This window comes from Oncorhynchus tshawytscha, linkage group LG10, assembly GCF_018296145.1.
Source record: "Oncorhynchus tshawytscha isolate Ot180627B linkage group LG10, Otsh_v2.0, whole genome shotgun sequence".
In the NCBI taxonomy this organism is placed as follows: domain Eukaryota; kingdom Metazoa; phylum Chordata; class Actinopteri; order Salmoniformes; family Salmonidae; genus Oncorhynchus; species Oncorhynchus tshawytscha.
In genome coordinates, this window is record NC_056438.1 from 17424760 (window position 1) to 17447567 (window position 22808).

The 22808-nt window shown below is 43.8% G+C and overlaps 1 protein-coding gene across 4 annotated transcripts in view; it reads right to left on the minus strand.

The window, feature by feature from the left end:
- Positions 1-22808, minus strand: part of intu (inturned planar cell polarity protein) — a 52121-nt gene that overhangs the window by 21320 nt on the left and 7993 nt on the right. For all 4 annotated transcript variants that reach the window (XM_024434550.2, XM_024434549.2, XM_024434547.2 and 1 more), the window contains exons 3-4: positions 22078-22163; positions 6920-7138 (exon numbers count right to left, since the gene is read on the minus strand). In XM_024434550.2, the coding sequence (XP_024290318.1) occupies positions 6920-7138; positions 22078-22163 (305 nt within the window). The remainder of the gene's footprint in view (positions 1-6919; positions 7139-22077; positions 22164-22808) is intronic.

The following is a 22808-nucleotide window of genomic DNA, read 5'->3' on the forward strand; positions in this document are numbered from 1 at the left end:
AGAGTACTGGTGTAGAGAGAGAGAGAGAGAGAGAGAGTACTGGTGTAGAGAGAGAGAGAGAGTACTGGTGTAGAGAGAGAGAGAGAGAGAGAGAACTGTGTAGAGAGAGAGAGAGAGAGAGAGAGAGAGAGAGTACTGGTGTAGAGAGAGAGAGAGAGAGAGAGAGAGTACTGGTGTAGAGAGAGAGAGAGAGAACTGGTGTAGAGAGAGAGAGAGAGAGAGAGTACTGGTGTAGAGAGAGAGAATGAATCCCATGAAGAGTTTACATTCTATAGAACTGGCAGTAATACATAGTGTAACAATCATCCATGTACGTGTTGTTGATTTACTAGCCATTCTGTTTTTATTTAATTAAATGTAATCAACGAAGATTCCACCATACAACACCAGTAGTGTTGTACCTGTATACATGATTACACAGTATGTACTGTTGAAATCGGAAGTTTACATACACTTAAGTTGGAGTCATTAAAACTCGTTTTTCAACCATGCCACACATTTCTTGTTAAAACTATAGTTTTGGCAAGTCGGTTAGGACATCTACTATGTGCATGACACAAGTCATTTTTCCAACAATTGTTTACAGACAGATTATTTCACTTTTAACTCACTGTATCACAATTCCAGTGGGTCAAAAGTTCACATACACTAAGTTGACTGTGCTTTCAAACAGCTTGGAAAATTCCAGAAAATGATGTCATGGCTTTAGAAGCTTCTGATAGGCTAATTGACATCATTTGAGTCAATTGGAGGTGTTCATGTGGATGTATTTCAAAGCCTACCTTCAAATCAAATCAAATTTTATTTGTCACATACACATGGTTAGCAGATGTTAATGCGAGTGTAGCGAAATGCTTGTGCTTCTAGTTCCGACAATGCAGTAATAACGAGCAAGTAATCTAACTAACAATTCCAAAAAAAACTACTGTCTTATACACAGTGTAAGGGGATAAAGAATATGTACATAAGGATATATGAATGAGTGATGGTACAGAGCAGCATAGGCAAGATACAGTAGATGATATCGAGTACAGTATATACATATGAGATAAGTATGTAAACCAAGTGGCATAGTTAAAGTGGCTAGTGATACATGTATTACATAAGGATGCAGTCGATGATATAGAGTACAGTATCAACGTATGCATATGAGATGAACAATGTAGGGTAAGTAACATTATATAAGGTAGCTTTGTTTAAAGTGGCTAGTGATATATTTACATCATTTCCCATCAATTCCCATGATTAAAGTGGCTGGAGTAGAGTCAGTGTCATTGACAGTGTGTTGGCAGTAGCCACTCAATGTTAGTGGTGGCTGTTTAACAGTCTGATGGCCTTGAGATAGAAGCTGTTTTTCAGTCTCTCGGTCCCAGCTTTGATGCACCTGTACTGACCTCGCCTTCTGGATGACAGCGGGGTGAACAGGCAGTGGCTCGGTGGTTGATGTCCTTGATGATCTTTATGGCCTTCCTGTAGCATCGGGTGGTGTAGGTGTCCTGGAGGGCAGGTAGTTTGCCCCCGGTGATGCGTTGTGCAGACCTCACTACCCTCTGAGAGCCTTACGGTTGAGGGCGGTGCAGTTGCCATACCAGGCGGTGATACAGCCCGCCAGGATGCTCTCGATTGTGCATCTGTAGAAGTTTGTGAGTGCTTTTGGTGACAAGCCGAATTTCTTCAGCCTCCTGAGGTTGAAGAGGCGCTGCTGCGCCTTCCTCACGATGCTGTCTGTGTGAGTGGACCAATTCAGTTTGTCGTGATGTGTATGCCGAGGAACTTAAAACTTGCTACCCTCTCCACTACTGTTCCATCGATGTGGATGGGGGTGTTCCCTCTGCTGTTTCCTGAAGTCCACAATCATCTCCTTAGTTTTGTTGACGTTGAGTGTGAGGTTATTTTCCTGACACCACACTCCGAGGGCCCTCACCTCCTCCCTGTAGGCCGTCTCGTCGTTGTTGGTAATCAAGCCTACCACTGTTGTGTCGTCCGCAAACTTGATGATTGAGTTGGAGGCGTGCATGGCCACGCAGTCGTGGGTGAACAGGGAGTACAGGAGGGGGCTCAGAACGCACCCTTGTGGGGCCCCAGTGTTGAGGATCAGCGGGGAGGAGATGTTGTTGCCTACCCTCACCACCTGGGGGCGGCCCGTCAGGAAGTCCAGTACCCAGTTGCACAGGGCGGGGTCGAGACCCAGGGTCTCGAGCTTGATGACGAGCTTGGAGGGTACTATGGTGTTGAATGCCGAGCTGTAGTCGATGAACAGCATTCTCACATAGGTATTCCTCTTGTCCAGATGGGTTAGGGCAGTGTGCAGTGTGGTTGAGATTGCATCGTCTGTGGACCTATTTGGGCGGTAAGCAAATTGGAGTGGGTCAAGGGTGTCAGGTAGGGTGGAGGTGATATGGTCCTTGACTAGTCTCTCAAAGCACTTCATGATGACGGATGTGAGTGCTACGGGCGGTAGTCGTTTAGCTCAGTTACCTTAGCTTTCTTGGGAACAGGAACAATGGTGGCCCTCTTGAAGCATGTGGGAACAGCAGACTGGTATAGGGATTGGTTGAATATGTCTGTAAACACACCGGCCAGCTGGTCTGCGCATGCTCTGAGGGCGCGGCTGGGGATGCCGTCTGGGCCTGCAGCCTTGCGAGGGTTAACACGTTTAAATGTCTTACTCACTTCGGCTGCAGTGAAGGAGAGACCGCATGATTCCGTTGCAGGCCGTGTCAGTGGCACTGTATTGTCCTCAAAGCCTCAAAGCAAACTCAGTGCCTCTTTGCTTGACATTATGGGAAAATCAAAATAAATCCGCCAAGACATCAGAAAAAAAATTGTAGACCTCCACAATCTGGTTCATCCTTGGGAGCAATTTCCAAACACCTGAAGGTACCACCTTCATCTGTACAAACAATAGTACGCAAGTATAAACACCATGGGACCACGCAGCTGTCATACCGCTCAGGAAGGAGACACGTTCTGTCTCCTAGAGATGAACGTACTTTGTTGCAAAAAGTGCAAATCAATCCCAGAACAACAGTAAAGGACCTTGTGAAGATTCTGGAGGAAACAGGTACAAAAGTATCTATATCCACAGTAAAATGAGTCCTATATCGACATAATCTGAAAGGCCGCTCAGCAAGGAAGAAGCCACTGCTCCAAAACTGCCATAAAAAAGCCAGACTATGGTTTGCAACTGCACATGGGGACAAAGAGCGTACCTTTTGGAGAAATGTCCTCTGGTCTGATGAAACAAAAATAGAACTGTTTGGCCATAATGACCATCGTTATGTTTGGAGGAAAATGGAGGCTTGCAAGCCGAAGTACAGCTGAAGAACATTCCAACCGTGAAGCACTGGGGTGGCAGCATCATGTTGTGGGGGTGCTTTGCTGCAGGAGGGACTGGTGCACTTCACAAAATAGATGGCATCATGAGAGAAAGGAAAATGGATATATTTAAGCAACATCTCAAGACATCAGTCAGGAAGTTAATGCTTGGTCGCAAATGGGTCTTCCAAATGGACAATGACCCCAAGCATACTTCCAAAGTTGTGGCAAAATGGCTTAAGGACAACAAAGTCAAGGTATTGGAGTGGCCATCACAAAGCCCTGACCTCAATCCTATAGAAAAAGTGAACTGATAAAGCGTGTGTGAGCCAGAAGGCCTACAAACTTGACTCAGTTACACCAGCTCTGTCAGGATGAATGGCCAAAATTCACCCAACTTACTGTGTGAATCTTGTGGAAGGCTACCTGAAACATTTTACCCAAGTTATCCCAATTTAAAGGCAATGCTACCAAATACTAATTGAGTGTATGTAAACTTCTGACCCACTGGGAATGTGATGAAAGAAATAAAAGCTGAAATAAATTATTCTCTCTACTATTATTCTGACATTTCACAATCTTAAAATAAAGTGGTGATCCTAACTGACCTAAGACAGGGACTTTTTACTAGGATTAAATGTCAGGAATTGTGAAAAACTGAGTTTAAATGTATTTGGCTAAGGTGTATGTAAACTTCTGACATCAAATGTACTATTATTACTACTACTGAAATTAACTGAACCAATCTGAATTTGAACTTGAATTTTGAGAGAGATAGAGAAAGAGAGGAGAGAAGAGAGAGAGCGTCTGAAATTAAGTGTGGCTACTGTACTGAAAAAAAATATTAATTAAATTATTGAGTTACAATTCATACAGTGCCTTGCAAAAGTATTCATCCCCTTTGGCGTTTTTCCTATTTTGTTGGATTACAACCTGTAATTTAAATTGATTTTTAATTTCGATTTCATGTACTGGACAAACACAAAATAGTAAAAATCGGTGAAGTGAAATAAAAAACGTTTCAAAAAATTATAAAAAATAAAAAACAGAAAAGTAGTGGTTGCATATGTATTCACCCGTTTGCTATGAAGTCCATAACATAAGATCTAGTGCAATCAATTACCATCAGAAGTCACATAATTAGTTAAATAAAGTACACCTGTGTGCAATGTAAGTGTCACGTGATCTGTCACATGATCTCAGTATATATACACCTGTTCTGAAAGGCCCCACTGTCTGCAACACCACTAAGCAAGGGGCACCACCAAGCAAGCGGCACCATGAAGACCAAGGAGCTCTCCAAACAGGTCAGGGACAAAGTTGTGGAGAAGTACAGATCAGGGTTGGGGTATAAAAAATATCAGAAACTTTGAACATCCCACAGAGCACCATTAAATCCATTATTAAAAAATGGAAAGAATTATGGCACCACAACAAACCTGCCAAGAGAGGGACGCCCACCAAAACTCACAGACCAGGCAAGGAGGGCATTAATCAGAGGCGCAACCAAGAGACCAGAGATAACCCTGAAGGAGCTGCAAAGCTCCACAGCGGAGATTGGAATATCTGTCCAAAGGACCACTTTTTAAGCCGTACACTCCACAGAGCTGGGCTTTACGGAAGAGTGGCCAGAAAAATCCCATTGCTTCAAGAAAAAAACAAGCATACACGTTTGGTGTTTGCCAAAAGGCATGTGGGAGAATCCCCAAACTGATGGAAGAACATACTCTGGTCAGATGAGACTAAAAATGAGTGTTTTGGCCATAAAGGAAAACGCTATGTCTGGCGCAAACCCAACACCCCTCATCACCCCGAGAACACCATCCCCACAGTGAAGCATGGTGGTGGCAGCATCATGCTGTGGGATGTTTTTTCCATCGGCAGGGACTGGGAAACTGGAATCGAAGTGATGATGGATGGCGCTAAATACAGGTAATTTCTTGTTTCAACCTGTTTCAGTCTTCCTGAGATTTGAGACTGGGGCGGCGGTTCACCTTCCAACAGGACAATGACCCTAAGCATACTACTAAAGCAACACGAGTGGCTTAAGGGGAAACATTAAAATGTCTTGGAATGGCCTAGTCAAAGCCCAAACCTCAATCCAATTGAGAATCTGTGGTATGACTTAAAGATTGCTGTACAGCAGCGGAAGCCAGCCATCTTGAAGGAGCTGGAGCAGTTTTGCCTTGAAGAATGGGCAAAAATCCCAGTGGCTAGATGTGCCAAGCATAAAGAGACATACCCCAAGAGACTTGCAGCTGTAATTGCTGATAAAGGTGTCTCTACAAAGTATTGACATTGGGGGGTGAATAGTTATGCATGCTCAAATTCAGTTTTTTTTTCTTGTTTTATTATTTTAAAATATTTTGCATCTTAAAACTGGTAGGCATGTTGTGTAAATCAAATGATACGAACCCCCCCCCCAAAAAAAATCTATTTTAATTCCAGGTTTAAAGGAAACAAAATAGGAAAAATGCCAAGGGGGGTGAAAACATTCACAAGCCACTGCATGAGGAAATCAGTCAATTGAAACAAATAAATTATATGACTGGGAATACAGATATGCATCTGTATTCCCAAACCGCTCGTCCACACAACAACATACACGTTGTCTGTGGATGTAAGGCCAGTTGTACGTACAGCCAAATTCTCTAAAACAAGTTTGGAGTCGGCTTAACATTCAATTATTTGGCAACAGCTCTGGTGGACATTCCTCCAGTCAGCATGCCAATTGCACGCTCCCTCAAAACTTGAGACATCAATTTTCCACCATAATTTGCAAATAAATTCATTAAAAATCCTACAATGTGATTTTCTGGATTTTTTCCCTCATTTTGTCTGTCATAGTGGAAGTGTACCTATGATGAAAATTACAGGCCTCATCTTTTTAAGTGGGAGAACTTGCACAATTGGTGGCTGACTAAATACTTTTTTGCCCCACTGTATCTATGAGGTGTGAGTCCCCCCCTACAATGTAAAACACATTGAGTACTTGGAAAAGCATCATATAATCCAATTAATATATTGTATTGAAGTCAGTGAAACTAACGTTAATCACTTCAATCCTTGTGCAATTATTGACATTTATTTATCCCATTACTAATGTAATGGTTTTGTATCGTCAGGGGAGATATTATCAAAAGGAACTAACTTTATTCTTCACAGCTTTCCCCTGTTTCTATTTTTCCACTGTGTATGTGTGTGTTTGTGCCTGTAGATTTTGGCTGTTGTCATAAAGAGGCAAAGGCCCTGGATCTGAAAGCCTACCAGAGTGGTAGTTCTGTTCTCTAAAGCTTCTGCTTTGTGTCAGAAAAAAAGCTTGTTGGCACACTGTGTTAAGTGCTGCGCTAAGGAATTTCCTACATGGGTATTTTTTTATATATATACTTTTTTTTACATTTAATGACTCAATGCAGTCAAGTACTCATTTATTGAGTGTATAAAATGAACTGCATCCATGAGGTGCTTTTCACTGGGTCTGAAGAAATCACTTAGCTAACATTGAACTACAGTTAGATGCACAATACGTTTTAAATTTCATTTCGGGTTTTGCTTCTTCTTCTAGGGAATAGGGTGCATTTCTGAGACCTACTGAACTGACCTCTTCCAGGGGGGAGTCTGAGTCCAGTTTGAGTGACAGGTACATGACTATGTGAGGGATGTGTCCTATAGACATCTGGAGCTCCACCGTGTCCTCGCCCCACAGCAGACGCACCAGCTGGCTGACCGGGGGAGAGGGCCTGAGCCTAGGGGCAGAGGACACGTCCACACCCCCCTCCCCTGGTCCTCCTGCACTGGCTGTCACCAGGGTCAGTTTCACCTGGGCGGGAGGGGGAGAAGAAGAAGGAAGAAAGAAAGAAAGAGAGAGGAGAGTGGGGGGAAATAGGAAAAGAAAGAAAGAGGCAGAAAGAGAGAGAAGGGAGAGACAAAGCAAGTTAGCTATCCAAAGAGATCATCATCATATTTCCACCACATTCTACATAGTTTTTCCTTTCTGAACACGTTAAAAAAGACCCGTTGTGGGTTTGGCTACAGAACATAAGCCAGCAGTGAGTTTGTACGAGTCTGAAGAATCACTGTTGGCAAGAATCAGCATGGGAACTACACTGTGATCATAATATGGTCATAAACAGCATTTTATCCTGTCCATTAGGGCTGCAGCTTAACTCATGTGCTCCCCATTTCATGGTTTGGCCTGGTACTACAGGAAAGGGTTCAGTTAAATCCCGTATACAGAGCCATCAGTGATGTGATTTACTTAGGAAAAGAGGAAGGAGCGTAAACAGAATAATGTTGATTGTCAGAGAGAGAGAGATTATATTCCTCCTGACCACTGAAAGTGAAGCGACATGGGTGTGTGTGTGAATCAGAAACAGATCCCACCACAAGGCAGGCCCCAGAACAGTGACAGAAGAACATAGAGCTGCACAACTCTCTGTAATTCTCAGAGCTCATTCCACACTACAACACACACACACACACACACACACTTTACAAACCAACCCAGGCAGACAGGCACACAAATGGAAAAACATACAGAAACAGTATGGTGGAGATTCATGCTTGACAAATTTATAGATGAATATTAATGTCTGTCATTCTCACATTTCAACACAGACCCTAAAAACTATGGCCTACATACACGCAGCCTCAAACTCAAACACACTGTACAAATGCCGAAAAGAATTGTGTAGACACACACACACACTAGATGCACATACGCACCGGGCTGGCTCTGGGAAGTAACCTGTCACCACTTGAGGTCTGCTAAGGATTTCTGGTTGACTTTAATCAAGACAAATCAGGACCAGAGACCAGATGTGTGTGGATGCGTCTTCAACACTGACAATGGTCTGATTATCTCTCCAAGAACTGTTCACTGCCCTAATGGATTACAAATGAATGGACTGGTGTCAGAAAACTGGTAGAAAGTCCATGCTTACACCAATCCAACGTTGTTGATTTGCGTAGTTTTTCATTTTGTTAGGATCCCCCTTAGCCGACGCCAATGGCAACAGCTGGTCTTACTGGGGTCCGACATAACGGGAAAATACATTACAGACAAAATACTTTACAATTTACATACATTTAAAAACATGAACATGTAGTGTGTGTGCATCTAGCAGTTACACGTACATGTCAGTACGTACACACAAAAAGTAGGCCACATTGGGGGGAAAGAGGTGTTCCTTTATTTGTTTTTTGAAACCAGGTTTGCTGTTCGCTTGCACTATGTGAGATGGGAGTTCTATGCAATCATGGCTCGGTATAATACTGTACGTTTCCTTGAATTTGCTTTAGACCTGGGGACTGTGAAACGACCCCTGGTGGCATGTCTGGTGGGGTAAGTGTGTGTGTGTCCTTGCTGTGTGTAAGTTGACTATGCAAACAATTTGGAATTTCTAACATGATTGTTTCTTACAAAAACAAGAAGCGATGTGGTCAGTCTTTCCTCGACTCTTAGCATGCATAGTATAGTTTAGCATAGTAGGTCACCCCTGTGTCTCAGCTGGTACAGGCAACTCTGGGTCTTCCTTTCCTGAGGCGGCCCTCATGAGAGCCAGTTTCATCATAGAGCTTGATGGTTTTTGCGACTGCACTTGAAGAATCTTTCAAAGTTCTTGAAATTTTCCGGACTGAATGACCATGTCTTCAAGTAATGATGGACTGTTGTTTCTCTTTGCTTATTTGAGTGGTTCTTGCCATAATATGGACGTAGTCTTTTACCAAATAGGGCTATCTTCTGTATACCACCCCTACCTTGTCACAACACAACTGATTGGCTCAAACGCATTAAGATGTAAATAAATTCCAAAAATTAACTTAACAATACACACCTGTTAAATAAAATGCATTCCAGGTGACTACCTTGTGAGGCTAGTTGAGAGAATGCCAAGAGTGTGCAAAGCTGTCATCAAGGCAAAGGGTGGCTACTTTGAAGAATCTCAAATTAAAAAAAATGTAAAAAAAACTTTTTTTGTTACTAGATGATTCCATGTGTTATTTCATAGTTTTGATGTCTTCACTATTATTCTACAAAGTAGAAAATAGTAAAAATAAATAAAAACCCTTGAATAAGTAGCTGTGTCCAAACTTTTGACTGGTACTGTATTTAAATAAGGTATCTGTTTTTTATTTTTTATACATTTGCAAAAATGTCAAAGTCAAGGGGTCTGAATACTTTCCGATAGCACTATGCGCAACTTCATTCAATTTATCGAATCAGTTATTGTTTTCTTGCTCAAACCGTGAACACCTGTCAAACTCAGACATTTCTCTCAAAACACAGGGATGGCTATTTTTTTTATTGAACCTTTAGGTAACTAGGGAAGTCAGTTAAGAACAAGGGCTAGGCCCTTTTTTTTTTCTCAATTTCCGCCTGACTGATGTGCCCAAAGTAAACTGCATGTTGCTCAGGCCCTAAAGCCAGGATATGCATATAATTGGTACCATTGGAAAGAAAACACTTTGAAGTTTGTAGAAATGTTAAAATAATGTAGGAGACTATAACACAATAGATATGGTAGAAAGAAAAACCAACCAGAATTTTTCTTTTGAGAGTCCATGCTCTTACAATGGAAAGTATAGGGGCATACTGAATTCTAGCTCCCAGGATCCAATTCTTATGGCTTCCACATGCTGTCGGCAGTCTATGTTCAACGTTTCAGGCCTGTAACTTCCTAAACTAATAAGAAATATGAGTTTTAGAACAGGGACACAGTCTTGGAAATTTGTGTTTGGGCGAGCGATGAAGACACACCTGCTAAAATCGGTTTCCTATTGAACATACTTCTTTCCGTAAGAAATATTATAGTTTGATTACATTTTAGGATATCTGAGGAGTTAATAGAAACGTAGTTTGACTTGTTGAAACAAAGTGGTAGATTTTCGGATTCCTTTCTCTCCATGTTGAACGAGTGGATTACTCAAATCGATGGCGCCAACTAAACAGACTTTTTGGCATATAAGGAATGATTTTATCTAACAAAACAACACTGCATGTTATAGCTGGGACCATTTGGATGACAAACCAGAGGAAGATTTTCAAAAAGTAAGTGAATATTTAATTGCCATTTGTGAATTTATGAAACCCGTGTTGGTGGAAAAATATTTTAATATGGGGTGCCGTTCTCGAAACAAATCGCATGGCATGCTTTCACTGTAATGGCTACTGTAAATCGGACAGTGCAGTTAGATTAACAAGAATTTAAGCTTTCAACCGATATAAGACACTAGCATGTACCTAAATGTTTAATATCCATAATGTTTATGATTATTTATTTGAATTGCGCGCCCTCCAGTTTCAACGGAAGTTGTCCCACCAGCGGGACGCCGAGCCCAAAAAGGATAGCAACATAGGAAAAGGCACCAATTCTACGACGCACTGAAGATTGTTCCAGAACCGCAGACAGCGACCGTATGCAACCCTGCAGAAAGCGCATGTTATAAAATAATATTTTATTTATTAGTGTTGCACCATTGTTTTTACATAATATAACCATATACAATTTCAGTATCACATTTTAGAGTGATGGACTGTACCATCCCTATGGCCTCCATAACAGAATCAGGTACGAATCAGATGTGTCTTGTGCACCATGAAGTCAAATGTCTACCGTTTGCTGATGATCTGGTGCTTCTGTCCCCAACCAAGGAGGGCCTACAGCAGCACCTAGATCTTCTGCACAAATTCTGTCAGAATTGGGCCCTGACAGTAAATCTCAGTAAGCCAAAAATAATAGTGTTCCAAAAAAGCTCCAGTTGCCAGGACCACAAATACAAATTTCACCTAGACTCTGTTTCCCAAGAGCACTCAAAAACCTATACCTACCTCGGTCTAAACATCAGCACGACAGTTAACTTCCACAAAGCTGTGAACGATCTGAGAGGGCCTTCTACGCCATCAAAAGAAAAATAACATTTTACATCCCAATTAAGATCTATCAAAAAATACTTGAATCAGTTATAGAACCCATTGCTGACGTCCGGGGTCCACTTACCAACTAGGAATTCACAAAATGAGACAAACACCAAATTGAGACAGCATGCAGAAATCTGAAAAAACATCCTTGTGTACAACGTAAATAATAATGCATGCAGAGGAAAATTAGGATGATTCCCACTAATGATCAAAATCCAGAGAAAAAGCAATTCAATTCTACAAGCATCTAAAAGGAAGCGATTCTCCAACCTTCAATAACAAAGCCATCACTTACAGAGAGATGGACCTAGAGAAGAGACCCTTTAGCCTGCTGGTACTGGAGCTCTATTCATTAACACTAACAGACCCCACAAAGCCCCAGGACAGCAACACAATTAGAACCAACCAAATCATGAGAAAACAAAAAGGAAAACAAAAAGAAACAAAAAACTTGACACATTGGAAAGAATTAACAAAAAAATGCTATTTGGCCCTAAACAGAGAGTACACAGTAGCAGAATACCTGATCACTGTGACTGACCCAAACGTTGAAAAGCTTTGACTATGTACAGACTCAGTGAGCATGGCCTTGCTATTGAAAGAGGCTGCCATAGGCAGATCCGGCTCTCAAGAGAAGACAGGCTATATGGCCACTGCCCACAAAACAAGGTGGAAACCGTTTCCAACCACCTGCAAAATGTATGACTATAATAGACACACATATTTCCCTCAGATTAAACACACTCACAAAGAATCACAATTTGATCAACTCCCATTTCTATTAGGTTAAATACCACAGTGTGCCACCTCAGCAGCAAGATGTATGACCTGTGCCACAAGAAACCAGTGGAGCACAAACACCATTTTAAATAAAACTACATTTAATCTGTTTATTTATTCTCTTTCATACTTAAACTACAGATTCAGTCACCTTGACTTTTTCCACATTTTGTTATGATATAGCCTTATTCGAAAAATGTATTAAATAGTTTTTTCCCCCTCATCAATCTACAGTCGTGGCCAAAAGTTTTGAAAATGACACAAATATTAATTTTCAAAGTCAGCTGCCTCAGTTTGTATGATGGCAATTTGCATATACTCCAGAATGTTATAAAGCGTGATCAGATGAATTGCAATTAATTGCAAAGTCCCTCTTTGCCATGCAAATGAACTGAATCCCCAAAACATTTCCACTGCATTTCAGCCCTGCCACAAAAGGACCAGCTGACATCATGTCAGTGATTCTCTCGTTAACACAGGTGTGAGTGTTGATGAGGACAAGGCTGGAGATCACTCGGTCATGCTGATTGAGTTTGAATATGAGACTGGAGGCTTCAAAAGCAGGGTGGTGCTTGGAATCATTGTTCTTCCTCTGTCAACCATGGTTACCTGCAAGGAAACACATGCCGTCATCATTGCTTTGCACAAAAAGGGCTTCAAAGGCAAGGATATCGCTGCCAGTAAGATTGTACCTAAATTAACCATTTATTGGATCATCAAGAACTTCCATGACAACGGTTCAATTGTTGTGAAGAAGGCTTCAGGGCGCCCAAGAAAGTCCAGCAAGCACCAGGACGTCTCCTAAAGTTGATTCAGCTGCGGGATCGGGGCACCACCAGTACAGAGCCTTCTCAAAAATGAGAGCGGGCAGGTGTGAGTGCATCTGCACGCACAGTGAGGCGAAGACTTTTGGAAGATGGCCTGGTGTCAAGAAGGGCAGCAAAGAAGCCACTTCTCTCCAGGAAAAACATCAGGGACAGACTGATATTCTGCAAAAGGTACAGGGATTGGACTGCTGAGGACTGGGGTAAAGTCCTGGGAAAAAATCTTGTCCGGAGAAGACAAGGTGAGCGCTATCATCAGTCCTGTGTCATGCCAACAGTAAAGCATCCTGAGACTATTCATGTGTGGGGTTGCTTCTCAGCCAAGGGAATGGGCTCACTCACAATTTTGCCTAAGAACACAGTATATGAATAAAGAATGGTACCAACACATCCCGAGAGCAACTTCTCCCAACCATCCAGGAATAGTTTGGTGACGAACAATGCCTTTTCCAGCATGATGGAGCACCTTGCCATAAGGCAACAGTGATAACTAAGTAGCTCGGGGAACAAAACATCAATATTTTGGGTCCATGGCCAGGAAACTCCCCAGACCTTAATCCCATTGAGAACTTGTGGTCAATCCTCAAGAGGCGGGTGGACAAACAAAAACCCACAAATTCTGACAAGCTCCAAGCATTGATTATGCAAAAATGGGCTGCCATCAGTCAGGATGTGGCCCAGAAGTTAAATGCCAGGGCGGATTGCAGAGGTCTTGAAAAAGAAGGGTCAACACTGCAAATATTGACTCTTTGCATCAACTTCATGTAATTGTCAATAAAAGCCTGACACTTATGAAATGCTTGTAATTATACTTCAGTATTCCATAGTAACATCTGACAAAAATATATAAAGACACTGAAGCAGCAAACTTTGTGAAAATGTATATTTGTGTCATTCTCAAAACTTTTGGCCACGACTGTACACACAATACCCCATAATGACAAAGCAAAAACAGGTTTTACATTTTTTTGCTAATATATTTAAAATAATACGGAAAAATCTAATTCACATAAGTATTCAGACCCTTTACTCAGTACTTTGTTGAAGCACCTTTGGCAGTGATTACAGCATTGAGTCTCCTTGGATATGATGCTACAAGCTTGTCACATCTGTATTTGGGGAGTTTCTCCCATTCTTCTCTGCAGAGCCTCTCAAGCTTTGTCAGGTTGGCTGGGAAACATTGCTGCACAGCTATTTCCAGGTCTCTCCAGAGATGTTCGATCGGGTTCAAGTCCGGGCTCTGGCTGGGCCACTGAAGGACATTCAGAGACTTGTCCCGAAGCCACTCCTGCATCATCTTGGCTGTGTGCTTAGCGTTATTGTTCTGTAGAAAGGTGAACCTTTGCCTCAGTCTGAGGTCCCGAGCACTCTGGAGCAGGTTTTCATCAAGGATCTCTCTGTACTTTGCTCCATTCATCTTTGCCTCGATCCTGACTAGTCCCCCAGTCCCTGCCCCTGAAAAACACCCCCACAGCATGATGCTGCCAACATCATGCTTCACCGTAGGGATGGTGCCAGGTTTCCTAAAAGATGTAACGCTTGGCATTCAGGACAAAGAGTTTCATCTTGAGTTTCACAAGACCAGAGAATCTTGTTTCTCATGGTCTGAGAGTCTTTAGGTGCCTTTTGGCAAACTCCAAGCAGGCTGTCATGTGCCTTTTACAGAGGAGTGGCTTCCATCTGGCCACTAACATAAAGGCCTGGTGGAGTGCTGTAGAGATGGTTGTCCTTCTGGAAGGTTATCCCATCTCCACAGAGGAACTCTAGAGCTCTGTTAGAGTGACCATCGGATTCTTGGTCACCTCCCTGACCAAGGCTCTTCTCCCGCTCAGTTTGGCCGGGCGGCCAGCTCCAGGAAGAGACTTGGTGGTTCCAAACTTCTTCCAATTAAGAATTATGGAGGCCACTGTGTTCTTGAGGACCTTCAACGTTGCAGCTTTTTTTTGAGCACCCTTCCCCAGATCTGGATGATCAATGGAAACAGGATGCTCCTGAGCTCAAATTTGAGTCTTATAGCAAGGGGTCTGAATACTTATGTAAATAAGGAATCTGTTTTTTAGTTTGAATACATTTGCAAAAAATTCTAAAAACCTGTTTTCACTTTGCCATTATGGGGTATCGTGTGTAGATTGATGAGGATTTTTTTTTGTTATTCAATTTTAGAATAATGTAACAAATTGTGGCAAAAATAATGGTGTCTGAATACTTTCCGAAGGCACTGTATTTGCACATTGTTACAACACTGTACATAGCTAATAACACTGTACATAACAATAACATTTGAAATGTCTCTATTCTTTTGAAACCTTTGTGAGTAATGCTTACTATTCATTTCTGATTGTATATTTCCCTTGTTTATTTCCCTTTTGTTTATTGTCTATTTCACTTGCTGTGGCAATGTAAACATATGTTTCCCATGCCAATAATGCCCTTTGAATGTAATTGAATTGATAGAGAGAGAGAGTATAGTATCATCAGTAATCCTTTACTATGGGGGTAGTCAGAGGGCATGGTGGTCCAAACCTTTATACAAACTGCTGCTACGCCCATGTAATAGCTACTGTCTACCATGCTCTACCTGGGAGGGCGGACGTTCACACACGCAAAAGTGCCAACATACATACAGCTGGCCAGCCGCGCATGTGGCCACACTCACAGAAAAACACACATACGCACACAGAGAGAACCACCACCAAAGTTTACGTTTCCTCGGAGTATGCCAGTTCTACAGTAGCTCCGTCCTAAGCCACGACGGACCGACGAGAGGCCTTGTTGTTTTTTCTCCTCTCTTCTCCTCTCATCTATTCTCTTCTTCTCCTCTCTTCTCTACAGTGTAATTTGCTATCTGGCCGAGTCTTCTAATCAGCTGTTCTCTCAGTGACCACAGCGTAATGGTCGTTTTCCTGTGGTTATCCCAAACAACTACCTCTACCTCTGTCTCTGTCTCTGTCTCCCTCTCTCGTTGCAAACGCCATCACTCCCCAGACACACTATCATTTACAAATTCCTCCTTCTTGAGGCCCTGTTTTGACCGTGTGAGGAGACGAATGAGCAAAAAGCTTGAGCAGTTTCCTGAATGGCGATCAAAGCACCATATCTCAGAATTGGATAGTTTTCCTCATGTAAAAAGGTGGAGATTGTTACCTACTATATAGGTTTTGACAGCTGATCGAAGCCAAATGGAATGGGAGAAGATGTCTGTACACAGTGGTGAGCGCCATTCCACTCAACCATTCCTCCTACAATGGATGTACAGAGACTTAAAGACATCTTTGATCAAGGGAGCAAATTAAATACGGACAAACATAAAATTCCTAAAACAGTCACACACAGAGATTATAGATACAGTGCCTTCAGCAAGTATTCACACCCCTAGACTTTTTCCACATTTTGTTGTGTTACAAGGTGGGATTAAAATTGATTTAATTGTCCTTTTTTTGTCAACAATAAACACAAAATACTCTGTAATGACAAAGTGGAAGATCATTTTCTTAAATGTTATAATTTATAAAAAATAAAACACTAACATAGCTTGATTAGATAAGTATTCAACCACCTGAGTCAATACATGCTAGCATCACCTTTGGCAGTATTTATAGCTGAGTCTTTCTGGGAAAGTCTTTGCAGATTGTACAATATTTTCACATAAAAAAATAAATGTATTCTTCAAGCTCTGTCAAGTTGGTTGTTGATCACTAATAGACAGCCATTTTCAAGTCTTGCCATAGATTTTCAAGCTGATTTAAGTCAAAACTGTAACTAGGCTACTCAGGTACATTCAATGTCGTCTTGGTAAGCAACTCTAGTGTATATTTGGCCTTGTGTTTCAGGTTAATGTCCTGCTGAAAGGTGAATTTGTCTCCCAGTGTCTGTTGAAAAGCAGACTGAACCTGGTTTCCCTCTGATATTTTGCCTGTGCTTAGCTGTATTCCATTTCTTTTCATCCCAAAAAAACTCCCTAGTCCTTGCCGATGACAAGCATACCCATAACTTGATGCAGCCACCGCCATGCTTGAAAATATGAATAGTGGTACTCAGTGTTGTGTTGGATTTGCCCCAAAGATAACACTTTGTATTCAGGACATAAAGTGAATTTCTTTGCCACATTTTTTGCAGGTTTACTTTAGTGCCTTATTGCAAACAGGATTCATGTTTTGGAACATTTTCTATTCTGTACATGCGTCCTTCTTTTCACTCTGTCATTTAAGTTAATATTGTGGACTGACTACAATGTTGTTGATCCATCCTCTGTATTCTCCTATCACAGCCATTAAACTCTAACTGTTTTAAAGTCACCATTGGCCTCATGGTCAAATCCCTGAACGGTTGCCTTCCTCTCCGGCTACTGAGTTAGGAAGGACGCCTGTATCTTTGTAGTGACTGGGTGTATTGAGACATCATCTTAAAAGTGGAATTAATAACTTAACCATGCTCAAAGGGATATTCAATGTCTGCTTTTTTTTGTCATTCAAAAATCATGTTAAACACGATTATTGCACACAGAATGAGTCCATGCAACTTATTATGTAACTTGTTAAGCACATTTTTACCCCTGAACTTATTTAGGCTTGCCATAACAAAGGGGTTGAATACTTATTGACTGAATACATTTCAGCTTTAATATTTAAATAATTTGTTAACATTTCAAAAAGTATAATTCAACTTTGACATTATTGGGTATTGTGTGTAGACCAGTGACACAAAATCTTGTTTTAATATATTGTGGTATCCCAGGAGGTCTACCCCAGGGGATGGTAATAGAGGGGAGGTACGTGAGGCGACGTTGGCTCCCTCTGCTGGGAATACGGGAGCTGGGCACCCCGACACGGACAGCTTTAAGTGGAGGTAATTAGAGGAAAGTTACAACCAGCCGTGGAGGCAAATAAAAGGAGCACGGTGGCACACCGCGACAGAGAACGGGGAGAAGGACCGAGCCAGACCTAAGTGATTTTCTTTGTTATGCTTATTTTCTCTCTTAGTAAAGTTGTTTTTGCGGACTAAAACCTCCCCGTCTCTGTGTCAATCTCTGCCCGCTCAACCCAACACCCCACAGTTTACAACATATGGTGGAGAATGCGGGTATCTCAGTAGCTTTGGGTGCCGTGGGGTCGAGCGTACGGAGATTACCATGGAGGAGCTGGTAGCTCAGTTCATCCTCAGCCAGCAGAAGCAACAGGCTCACCAGGAGCAAGCGCTGGAGGAGCAGCACCAACAAAACCGCAGACTGGTAGCAGAGGTAGCCCAGTTGAAGGTTGGGAGGGCTCAGGAGTCTGGCCCGAATCAGTTCCTGGTTCCGTTAAGGGAGGAAGATGACGTGGAGTCATATTTGTGCACCTTCGAGAGGACGGCACAGCGGGAAGGATGGCCCCAGCCCAAGTGGGCCAGCCTGTTGGCACCCTACCTCTCTGGGAAGGCCCAGAAGGCCTACTTTGATTTGAACACTGACCAGGCCGCAAATTATGAGGGACTCAAACGGGAGATATTGAGCCGTTATGGGTTCAATCTTGCACACCGTGCACAACTGGTCCACGGCTGGGCCTTTGATCCCACCCTTTCCCCCTGTGCTCAGATGAGCGACCTGGTGCGCCTGACCAATGGCTGGCTACTGACTAAAGTACCGTCCCTCCAGATGCTCAACAAGCTCGTCCTGGATAAATACCTTCAGAACCTGCCATAAGAGATGACGAAGACGGTGAGCATGCAGAACCCCCAGAGCCTGGAGGAATTGCTGACCACGGTGGAAATTCACCAGAACACCCAGGACCTGCTGAGAGGCCCGAGCGGGAATTGAGACGCGGTGAGGGGGGCGGTGAGCTGGGGCACCCCCAGCTCTGGGGTAACCCGGATGGCGAGTTACATCACCTCCTGTTGGGCGCACACCGAGACAGCCACTCCGATGGTTCCTGTACGAATCGATGGCATCGACACCAGCACTCTGCTGGACTCCGGCAGCATGGTGACCCTGGCCCACCCGCAGTGGCTCACATGAGAGGGGAAGGAGAAACCGGGGGACGAGGAGGTGACTACTGTTATCTGGGATAAGTGATTGGCGCTACCCCCACTTCGCAATCAAGCATAATTTATTGTATCAGGTAGTAACGCATAATGGGGAGACAAGACTTGTTACTCATACCCAGCCAGTATGTTAGGACTGTGTTGCAGCTTGCCCTCACCCACCTGCTTGGGGCACACCTGGGGATGGAGAAAACCAGGGAGCGGATCGGGAACAAGTTCCACTGGCCCGGAGTCAAGCGCGCCGTGGAGGACTACTGCTGTAGTTGCCTGGAGTGCCAGATCACAGCTCCGAGGATGCATTATCGAAACCCTTTGGTTTCCTTTCCCATTATAGGAGAGCCATTCAAGTGGGTGGAAATGGATCTGGAGGGTCTGTTGGTGAAGACCATGACGGGACACCAATACATCCTGGACATCGTGGATTACGCCACGCGGTATCCTGAGGCAATCCCGCTACGTACGGCGGCAGCAAAAGGTATCGCAAGGGGGCTCTTCCATTTATTTAGCCGGGTGGGTATTCCACAGGAAATCCTGACGGACCAGGGCACCGCATTCATGTCTCGGGTGATGAAAGATGTCTGCAATCTGTTACGAATAAAACAGGTGAGTACCAGTGTGTACCATCCAGCCCACGACAGGCTGGTGGAACGCTTCAACAAAACCCCAAAACAGATGCCTAGAAGGTCGTTGAGAGAGAAGGGAGGAACTGGGACTAGCTGCTGCCCCACCGAATGTTTTCAGTGCGCGACATACCCCAAGCATCCACTGGGTTCTCCCCCTTTGAGCTCCTGTATGGTCGTCGGCCCCTCGGGCTGCTGGACCTAGCCAAGGAGGTCTGGGAAGAGCAGCCGACCCCCCTTCGCAGCATAGTAGAACATGTGGAGAAGATGAGGGAGAGGATGACGGCGATTTGGCCAGTGGTGAGAGAGCACATGGCCCAGGCGCAATATGCCCAGGAGCGTGTCTACAACCGGGGGGCCCAACCACGAGAATTCCAACCAGGTGAACCAGGTCCACCAACCGGGGCGGAGAAAACCCCTCCAGCTTTACTATGTGAATTTACTGAAGAAATGGCACACACGCTGTGCGTAACATGGACCCGGCCACAGCAGGGCCCGCCCTCGGTCGAAGTTGCAATGGGGGAGGTGCCGGGGCGTACGGATCTCGTAGAACATCATATCCACACCAATACAGGAGAAAAAGTGCGTAAACGGCCATACCAGATACCGGAAACCCAGAGGGTGGCGGTCCAGCGGGAGTGGCGACAATGCTAGAAATGGGGGTACTGGAGGAGTCACACAGTGAGTGGTCTAGCCCCATAGTGCTGGTTCCGAAACTGTCTGCTTCTGTAATGACTTCCAGAGCCTGATCAAGGTCAGTAAGTTCGATGCCTACCCCAGGCCCCGTGTGGACGAACTGAACGACCGCTTGGGGATGGTGAGATACGTCAGCACCTTGGACCTGACGAAGGGGTACTGGCAGGCGCCACTGGCAGTGGGGGGCTATACCACTACCGGGTTCTGCCTTTCGGGCTCCACAGGGCACCAGCGACCTTTCAGCGACTCATGGACCGCGTCCTGCGGCCGCACAGTGAGTACGCCGCTGCTTATCTGGACGACATAATTGTGCACAGTGACAGTTGGGAGTCGCATCTTTGTAGGTTGCAGGCCGTGGTGGATGCGCTAAGTGGTGCAGGACTGACCGCGAACCCCCTCAAGTGCAAGCTGGGCTATGCCGAGGTGGAGTACCTGGGCTATCAGATCGGGAGGGGAAATGTGAAACCCCAAGAAAAAAAACATTGCCATTAGGGGATGGCCGGTCCCCCGAACCAAGAGGCAGGTGAAGTCATTCCTGAGGTTTAGCAGGGTACTACTAATTTTGCCACAATAGCTTCTCCCCACAGACTTAAAGGCACAACTACCCCAGATGGTGCGATGAACGGAGGTCTACTCCGGGGGATGGTAATAGAGGGGAGGTACGTGAGGCGAAGTTGGCTCCCTCTGCTGGGAATACGGGAGCTGGGCACCCCGACACGGACAGCTCTAAGTGGAGGTAATTAGAGGAAAGTGCCAACCAGCCGCGGAGGCCAAATAAAAGGAGCACGGTGGCACACCCTTGAGAGAGAATGGGGAGAGACCAACACCAAGCCACAGTAGAGAAGGACCGAGCCAAACCTAAGTGATTTTCTTTGTTGTTTATTTTTTGTCTTAGTAAAGTTGTTTTTGCGGACTAAAACCACCCCGTCTCTGTGTCAATCTCTGCCCGCTCAACCCAACACCCCACGCTTTACCACAATATTTTAAACTCAGGCTGTAGCACAACAAAATCTGAAGAAAGTCAAAGGTTGTGAATACTTTCTGAAGGCACTGTACACTTAGTTGGGTTTGGTTCATTGATTCATTGTGCAAAGCAAGATAAGTATCTGGTATTCGTACTTCAGATCACACACTATCTTGAAATTTCAAGCACGTCTCTCATTGAGGTCAATTAATGACTTAGCTCACTTTTATCTCAGCTCTGAATCAGGCCAACTCAAGGCATTCTAGCCTTATGAATGTGTGACTTTGGTCAGAGCTACAGTATAGCATCCATTGGGTTTATGCTAACATCCTAGCCCTCACTTTTAAAGTGTGGGGCAGTGGAATGATCCTGACACAGTCTTAGTCTGCCTTGTGTGTCTGTGTATGTATGTCTACCTTGCGTCTTAGTGTGTGTCTGCCATGTGTGCACCTGCCTGCCATGAGTGTGTAGAAACCAGCTTCTAACACTTTTGAACAGAGCAGACGTGTTGGTTCGAAAAAAGGAGTTTGTCTGTAATTGAGTTCATGTGGAGGACTTCCCTTTCTTTGGCTGCTGTTGCTGTTTCAGAGGCTACGTCCCAAATTGCACCCTAATCCCTAATAGGGCAATACTTTTGATCGGCGCCGGGTGCCATTTGGCGCACAGAGACGTGTATGTTTTATGTGGTCTTTTCATGAAGAAAACCAAGAGCTGAGAAAGATACATGATCATGGAGGACAAATCATGTGAATAGGGCTCAACAAACAACATCTAATCTGTTGGACAACTTTGGCATATTTTCGCATTGTGGAAGCAGCATTACAGCTAATAGTACACTTACCTCAAACACAACACACAACAGCGCATACTTCCCTCTAACTACTGTTCTTTTAATATGGCAGTAATGAGTGGGGTGGGTGGTCTTGGAAACACACACACCTGTGTAGGCCCAGGAATGCAGGAGAGAACCCTCTCAATGTTCTCTGTGGTAACATCCACATCGTCCACTGCCACTAGGTCATCACCTGAGGAGGAGGAAAAGGAAGTCGATGCATAACAGCAGCATGTTATTAACGTAGATAGCAAAAAATAAGCGTCAATAGTGATATTTCTGCAAACGCACTCTATCGAGTCTGTACTGTAGGCTAAGCAAATTAATGTACAGTTGAAGTCGGGAGTTTACATAGACTTAGGTTGGAGTCATTAAAACTCATTTTTAAACCACACCACAAATGTATTGTTAACAAACTATATTTTTGGCAAGTCGGTTAAAACATCTATTTTGTGCATGACAAGTAATTTTTCCAACAACTGTTTACAGACAGATTATTTCAATTGTAATTCACTGTATCACAATTCCAGTGGGTCAGAAGTTTACATACACTAAGTTGACTGTGCCTTTAAACAGCTTGGAAAATTCCAGAAAATTATGCCATGGCTTTAGAAGCTTCTAATAGGCTAATTGACATCATTTGAGTCAATTGGAGGTGTACCTGTGGATGTATTTCAAGGCCTAACTTCAAACTCAGTGCCTCTTTGCATGATATCATGGGAAAAATAAAAGAAATCAGCCAAGACCTCAGAAAACAAATTGTAGACCTCCACAAGTCTGGTTCATCCTTGGGAGCAATTTCCAAATGCCTGAAGGTACCACGTTCATCTGTACAAAC